The sequence below is a fragment of the Carettochelys insculpta genome, chromosome 20, assembly GCF_033958435.1.
Source record: "Carettochelys insculpta isolate YL-2023 chromosome 20, ASM3395843v1, whole genome shotgun sequence".
Classification (NCBI taxonomy): domain Eukaryota; kingdom Metazoa; phylum Chordata; order Testudines; family Carettochelyidae; genus Carettochelys; species Carettochelys insculpta.
The window spans coordinates 19550329-19558483 of record NC_134156.1 but is presented as its reverse complement, the minus strand read 5'-3'; the positions used below and the strand labels follow the sequence as shown (position 1 = coordinate 19558483).

Sequence of the window (8155 nt, the reverse complement as noted above, 5' to 3'; positions counted from 1 at the left end):
GGAACGGCTGTGTATTGGGGGAGGCGGTGTGTATGGGGGAGGGGCAGTGTGGGGGTGGGCTGTGCAGTGCTGAGCTGTGCATGGGGGCAGTATGGCGGGAAGGGCTGTGTATTGGGGGAGGCGGTGTGTATGGGGGAGGGGCAGTGTGGGGGTGGGCTGTATAGTGCTGCGGTGTGCATGGGGGCAGAGTGGGGGGAAGGGTTGTGCAGCGCTCAGCTGTGCATGGGGGCAGAGTGGGGGAAGGTTGTGCAGTGCTGAGCTGTACGGGGGTCAGTACGGGGGGACGGGCCGCGCGGCGAGGGCGGGGGGGGGGTGGGGAACGGGCTGGGCCGCGCAGCGCGGCGCTGTGGTGCGGGGAGTGGAGAGAAGGGGAAACAGGACCGGCCGCGCGGCGCACCCCGGGCCCGGGCCCGGGCCCTGCGCCCGCCCAGCGCCGGTAAGCCTGGCTCCGCCCGCGCGCCCGCCCGCTCTCTCTCTCTGTCTGGCGGCCGGGGTCTGTCTCAAGCAGCGCGCGGGCGGAGCAGCCGGGCTGGGATCCTCCTCCCGTTCCCTACGCGCCGCTCACACGTCAGGAGCCGGAGCAGGAGGCAGCGCCCCGCCCAGCCCAGGCCAGCCGTTGCCAGAGGCTCGGCGGCTGCCGGACGGGGCGGACGGTGGCTCCCGGCTCAGCCCGGTTCCCGGCGGGAGCAGCGAGGGGGCGCCATGGCCGACGTGTTCCCGGGCCCCGAGCCCGGCGCGGCCCCGGACGCGGTGCAGCGCTTCGCTCGCAAAGGAGCCTTGCGGCAGAAGAACGTGCACGAGGTGAAGGAGCATAAATTCATCGCGCGCTTCTTCAAGCAGCCCACGTTCTGCAGCCACTGCACCGACTTCATCTGGTGAGAGACCTGCCCCGGGCTGCCCCCTCATTGCTGCCGCTCCACTCGTCACTCCCAGGCTGCCCCTGCTCCGCTGTCCCGCGGCTGCCCTATGCTGCCCCCTCATTGCTCAAATACTGCCCCTGCTCCGCCCCCCCGCCATTGCCCCATACTGCCTTATGCTACCTCTGTGCCCCCCCATGCTACCCCCCGTGTTTACCCTGTACTGCCTTGTGCTGCCCCCCCCGCACTGACCCTATGCCACCTCTGTCCGGCTCCTGTACTGCCCCGTGCCACCCTCTCATTGCTCCCAATACACATACACGCTGCTCCCTACTGCCCTGTGCCGCCCCTTGCTGCCCCATGCTACCCTTATGTTGACCCTGTGCCACCCTGTCTGGCTCCAGCGCTGCTCTAAGCCACTCCCTCATTGCTTCCATACTGCTCTGGTATTGCTCTGTGCCACTCTGTGCTGACCCTGTACTGCCATATGCCACCCCATCCGGCTGCTATACTGCTCTGTGCCGCCCCTTCATTGCTCCCATACTGCCCCTGCTCTGCCACCCCCGCCTCCCGACTGGCTCCCGTATTTCCCTTTGCCACCCCTTTGTGCCTCTCTATCACCCCCTCATTGTTCCCATACTGCCCCTGTTATGGCACCCCGTGCTGCCCCTATACCAACCCTGTCCGAAACACAGCTCCTATTCCACCCCGCCCCTGTACTGTCATACACCACCCACCGTGCTGCCCCTCAATCACCCCTCATTGCGCCCATATGGCTCCTGCTCTGCTGCCCTTATGCCATCCCTGTGCTGTTCATATGCTGCCCCCTCATTGTGCCTATACTGCTCCTGCTGTGGTGCCCTGTGCTGCCCCTAAACCATCGTCATCTCCCATACAGCTCCTATACTACCCCATCCTGTACTGCTCCTATACTGGCCTAATGCCACTCCTGTGCTGCCCCATGCCACTCCCATCCTCTGTACAGCTCCTAAACTGCCCTGTGCCACACCCCTGTTGCTCCTGTGCTGCCTTATATCACCCCCATACTGTTGCTGTACTACCCCCTCATTGCTCCTATATGGCCCCTTATATGGCACCTGTGCTTCCGCTGTATCATCATCTTATTTTTCCCATGGTGTCTCTGCTGTGCCACCCCGTACTGCTTCTAGAGTGCCACATACTGTCCTCGTGCTGCTTCCCTGCTAAGCCACCCTGTACTGCTCCAATGCCAGCCCTATGCATACTGCCCCATGCTATCCCTGTGTTGCTCCTATTCTGCCCCTTTGTCACCCCCATGGTGTGCTAGTACTGCCTTGCTGTACCACACTAGTACTGTTTTGTACTACCCCAGTCACTTCCATAGTGCACCCTGCACTTACCACCGTGCTGCAGTCAGTGCACCAATCTGGTCAGAGACCTGCCCTTGCTATGCCAACCCCCTGCCACCCCTCTGCTGGTCCCTTACTGCCCTTGTTATACCACCCAGTACCCTTCCTGTACTGCCCCATACCCCACCCTGTACTGCACTCTGCCGCTTCCATTGCACCAGTCAAACCTCATAGTGAAACCACGGCACCAACTTCATCTGGAGAGAGACCCTGTTCCACTCCTGGACTACCTCTACCCCTTCTATGTCAATCCCAGACTGCTCCCTGCAGCTTCCACTGCCCCCCCAGCTAACTCCCCTCCTGTACCTGCTGTGCTCACTTTATCTGGTTTGAGACTCCCTGCCGGGCTCTTGCACTGTTCCTATACCACCCTGTACTGTTCACTGCAGCCTTTATTCCCACCCCACCAACATACTCCCCTCCTGCAGCCACTTCATCTGGTGAGAGACCCTCTGACCCCTCTTGTATTGCCCCTGTACCTCCCTCATACTATTCGGTGCTACTTACGCTGCCCCGGTGTCACTCCTGGTTCCTGTACTGACCATACCTCTCAGCCAGCCCCCGTCCTGTAGCTACTGCACTGGCATCATGTGATGAGCGACCCTGCTATGTTGCTTCTGTGCCATGCCCTCCTGTAGCCATTGTGCTGACCCCATGGAGTGAGAGCCATATATCACTCCCCCATGCCACCCGTGTGCTTCTCCTGTACTGCTCCTGTACCAGCACTGTCCTCTCAGCTAGCCCACTTCATGCAGCTGCTGTACTGATTTAATCTGCCAAGACCCCCTGCTATTATAACTGTAACATCTCCTCCTATGATTTAGGATGCCCCATGAGCTACCCACATCAACCAGCACATCTTATGCTGTCTTGCACCTATTTGATGAGAGACTACACTATACTCTTGGTACCTTGCTATTACCACACCTTTCTAAGGAGGATTTCCCCCTTGACACGTGCTTTCCTCCATATCCGGTCACCTTAGTGCAGCCCCACTGCACCGATTAATCTGAGTGACCTTCCCCAGCCCCAATTCTTGCTTCCAACACAACACACCAATGTATTCATCCCAATTGTTCAGCACACCTTCTGCAGCTAGTACATCATCTTCATTTACTAGCTTCCCTGCAGTAACTCACCTATAGAAACACGCTTTGCCCACATCCTGCAGCAACTGGTGACTCTAACAGGGGAACCCCCTAGTTTGAACTCTGGAAAGAACACTACATCACCTCCCATTACACTCTTGAAACTGTAGCATAATGCACATTCACCCCTGTTTTACAGTCATGGCACTTCATTTTGTGAGTCTCTCAGGGACCAATGTACCTTGGGGGGTGCCTGGGAGATGACCGTGGATTCCTACGGTGAGGAACTCCCTGTGCAGTACTCAGATGTGTGCCCAACCCGTGTTCCACAGCCACTGGATCAATTTAATCCTGGGGATTATTGCTTAGACTGTTCTCCATCCTCAAAACATCTGTTTCCCTTTTGTGATACCTGGGGCACACCCTGTCTCCTTCAGATGTGTGTTCATCCTTCCTTCCCCAATCCAAGTCCTGCTGTTGCTTCAGTGATTTCTTTTGCTGTCTCCCGTCACTTTGGCAAACAAACATCTAATCCCTTCCTGCTCAGATTCTACAGCCGTTGATTAAATCTTGTAAGGGACCTCCCAACTTCCCCACGTTTGCATCACTCAGCAAAGCTATTGCACCCTTTTCATATCCCTGTGATAGGTGTTGTTTCTGTGTTTCTTGTTGCTGCCTGGGGAGGGCAGGGAGACTAGAAAATACACTGCAGACATTGGTTATCAACTATAGGAAAGAGCGTTTTCCCAAAGTTGCTGGGAGAAAGAGAACTACATAGTCAAATTAGAACTCTGTTGGAGTCTAATTTTAAAGCTTAATCTGAATCCAACCTGGGCATGGCTGACCCAAATCTGACTCAAGGATGTTGAGTTCTTTTTAGGATCCAACACTTACCTCCAAACTGGTCTCAGGGCTGCCTCCACCTCCTCCTTGGGGCTTGGTTTGGTAATGGTTTCTTTGTTTTCACACCTGTGAATCATCTCAGCTGTCTCCTGCCTGTGGGGTCATTATAGTGGCAGGTTTGTGCCCTGCTACTGCTGCCTTGCTACTTGGTTTGTGCTATACAAAGTGAGATGGGTTGTGACTCATGAGGGCGCTCTGTTAGCGTTCACAGCACAGTGAGACGGTGGTGGTGGATAGTAGGAGTGGGACATGCTGCTGCAGCCCTAACCTCACAGGCAGCAGCTGTTCAGAGGCTGCTTGACCATGGCTGAATTTGACTGGCTGTAAAAAACCAAAACAAACAAAAAAACCAAAACCAACCCTATCTGATGCTGGTGCTTGGGTCCCATTATACTCATGGCGCATTGCAAGCTTTTTTAATAAAGTGCTCAGGATCCAGAAGCAAAAACTGAATTGTTAGTCCCTCTGATGCTGTCTTCCAAGTGACATACCCAGCTCATTCATAACCTAAGGCAGACAGGGCAGTTTCAGTGTGTGCTGGCACATGTTGGGCTTAGCTGCATCTGATGCCATCTGTTAAACAGGGCAGCAACAACTAGAGGTGCAAAAACATTGATCATACACTCTGACCTGAGCTGGGTGAAGCAGTGGGAGTGGGTGGGAGTTTTGGCTTGCTTGTACGTTGTATGCATTCATGTGCCTCCTTTCTATTGTTGCATCCTACAACTTGTGTGGAGAGGGGGAAAGACTGGAGGGCTTCACCTTCAAATTTGTAGAGCATCTTTCCCACTGTCTGTGAGAGCAGTAGCTGATGTGCGCTGCTGAAAATAATGCCTGTTGTTCGTTGGGGCTCAGCAGTGTGAGATGATTGTAAGGGGAATGCAGCAACTGGCTATCTGCACAGTGGAGTTGCCTGGCTCATTCAGCGTGTATGTTGATCACTGGGGGACACTTTGTGCAAGTGTACATTCTCAGTTTCTCTCTTTGTGCAGCATGCTATAGTTTGGATGTTATGGAAGAGAGAATGATTTTGTTAGTAAGCACAATAAAATATGTGAGAGGGGAGCCTACAACAAACTGCTGAAAATATATGGGTGGGGGAGAGTGGAGGCGGGGAAAGGGCCATAGGAAGACTGTAAATTGATGTAAAAGGGAATCTGGGTTCTCATACGCTATCACAGTTTGAGGGAAATTGTGAGACCCTTCCCTGTAAAAGTAGAAGAATTTTATATGTCCCTTAAAATAAACTGAAGAAGAGTAGGACTTGGCAAGTGGGAAAGAATGCTGCAGGGTTACTGTCAGAACATACTGGTACGGATAAATAATGCAGTTTTTAAAAACAATACTGTCATGATAAAAGGCACCTAATTACAGGATGTATTTGAAAGTGAAAGGATATCCTGTTGTTGACAAGTGGTGAGAGTAATTGTATGCTGTGATCTTTCCTTGCTAGTAAGTCGAGGAAGGTCTTAAATGTTCTTCAAAGACATCGTACAGCAGTTTCAGTATGTTCTTTCATTATGGGTTTAAAGTGAAATGAAACACTGGGTGCTTTTGCACCAAACACATGGCAAGTTTGGCATCTGAGGTGCCCATTTAATGACCTTTGAACTACTGCATCCCCAGAACAATTTCCAGCTGAGGGATAAAAATCAAGAATGTGACAATTACTAAACGTTAGGAGGTATAATTAAAGAACATGTAATATTTGAGTGGGATGAGGTTCCTTTCCAAATATGTGTGGGATTTTGCTGTGGCTTTTTAAAATCAAACCTGATGATCTTAATATTGAACAAAGTAGCAAATTCTTATTTAGACTTGTCAGATTTATTTAGAAGAAATTCTACCCAGTGTTTGCTTTATTTTGTGAAAATTTAAATTAAAGAAAAGATTCTTTGGACTGTGGATTGCATGTAACAGACTGAAATGTGAACCAGTGCCTTTCAATGCAAGGCATGAACAAAGGATGCATTCTCAGTTTGACTGTTCGAAGAACACTGTCATCTTGAAATCTAATCACCTAACACAATAACCTTAAAAAGTAGTTTCAAGGTTTGTAAGGGCTGTTAGTCCTACTGTCTGTTGTAGTGGTTTTACAATTACTTTTGTGTATTTGAGAAAAACAAAGTTTTTTCTCCCAAGTATTTTGGAGTGAAAGATCCACACAGACAGTAAAAGTGAAAAGATTATATGCAAAATATTGTCAAATGTACTCATTTGTAATCTTTTAAGTACCATGATCTTAGATGTCCATTTGTAATAACAGTCCAAAAAATGTTTCAGATAGAACTCTTAACTTTTTCCTCAAGTTGAATGCTCTTTTCTGTCAACTTCGATTTGAAGTAATTTTTTACTGAGGTTTTTCAAACTGCTTTTCCTTACATCATAATAAATGTTTGAATATGAGGAAAAAATGTTATTTAATCCTAAATGTTGTAGCAAAACTTCATACTTATTGAAGAACTCAGAACAATTGTTTTTGTTGATGTAGAGAAAGAACTGAATGTCAGAATTAAAAATGAAGACATGAGGTGGTGTAATGTATGAACATATAATATATTAATAAACTCTGGGTATCATAGCTAATGCTTCCTCACATTTATAACTTATAAAAAGAATTACTTTTAAAAGATTGGAAGTATAATAGTTATTAGAGCCCCAAAACAATCAGCGTCAAATCTTTTTCTGCAGATCAGTCTTCTGATATTCTGCTGCTGCTGTTGTTATATGTAGTTGAATCTCAATATACATACTAAAATTCATTTTAGAATCCACATGTGGTTCTTTTTATAGCTCTCTAGTTGTTAGAGTTTATATAATATTGTAAGTATACACATGGCATGGAGTGAATTATAATATTATGTAATATTCACAGGCAAAACTAATTGTGGATCCAAAATTATCTTTAAAATACAATAAAAATAAAGGGTTACCAGAAAATGAAATTACATAGCTGGAATTAAGTATAAGAGGGGTAGCTGTATTAGTCTGTATCTTCAAAAACAACAAAAAGTCCCGTGGCACCTTACAGACTAACAGATATCTTGGAGCATAAGCTTTCATGGGCAAAGACCCGCTTCATCAGATGCATCTACTTTTTAGTCGTTGCCCATGAAAGTTTATGCTCCAAAATATCTGTTAGTCTGTAAGGTACCACAGGATGATTTCTTGTTATAGCTGGAATTGTCTGCTATTTTCATCTTTGTAATAGGTGGGTTAATGCTTTGTTTTGCATTATTAAATCTGTTTCTTTCTAAGCAGAACCTGAAATCTTGTAGTTTAAGACAAGATTTTTAGTATAGTAGGTTAGTGAGAAAAAACAGTAACTAATATGTTAAGACAGTTTGTGTCTTTTTCCCTTGCAGGGGTTTTGGGAAACAAGGATTTCAGTGCCAAGGTAAGCCTCAAATTGTTTATTGATTGGCATACAGTGTTACACTTCATTTTAAATCCAGCCCAGGGTTGAAAGGTATAGAAAGAAGGAAACAAACATTCTGGGAAAAAGCTAGGTAAGTGGTCTCTCCTTGTCTACGTTCAAAGGGACTAGAATTGTTGAAGATTTTTTAAAAAAATGTAAAACTTGAAATTCAGAAAGTTACTTTTGACAGTTTCTTCAACTGAAATGTCATAATCTTCATGCAGTACAGCTTCTAACTTCTTACAAAAAGAATGTTGGTGCAATTTATATCTTATACAGAACATTTTGTTTTGTCAGGAGGTGCTGCATGTATGGGTGTGCTAGAAGACGGAATCACCTTTTATTCTTATGGGTTTTTGTACATGTCCAAATCTCTATTTTTTAATCTTCATTCATTTCAGCTATAAATTCAGGTGGACCATTGATTTGAACCATATTTTAATCAGCTCAGGATATCACTATGTGATGTAGAGTACAACTAAGGAACCTCCAAACAATAAA

The 8155-nt window shown here is 47.8% G+C and overlaps 1 protein-coding gene across 2 annotated transcripts in view; it reads left to right on the top strand.

The window, feature by feature from the left end:
- The first annotated feature begins 436 nt into the window (after positions 1–436).
- Positions 437–8155, top strand: part of PRKCA (protein kinase C alpha) — a 350851-nt gene continuing 343132 nt past the window's right edge. The window contains exons 1-2 of one of the 2 annotated variants that reach the window (XM_075014246.1): positions 437–875; positions 7602–7633. In XM_075014246.1, coding sequence (XP_074870347.1) covers positions 703–875; positions 7602–7633 — 205 coding nt within the window. In that variant the 5' untranslated portion in view covers positions 437–702. The remainder of the gene's footprint in view (positions 876–7601; positions 7634–8155) is intronic. The other variant, XM_075014244.1, reaches the window with a different exon arrangement.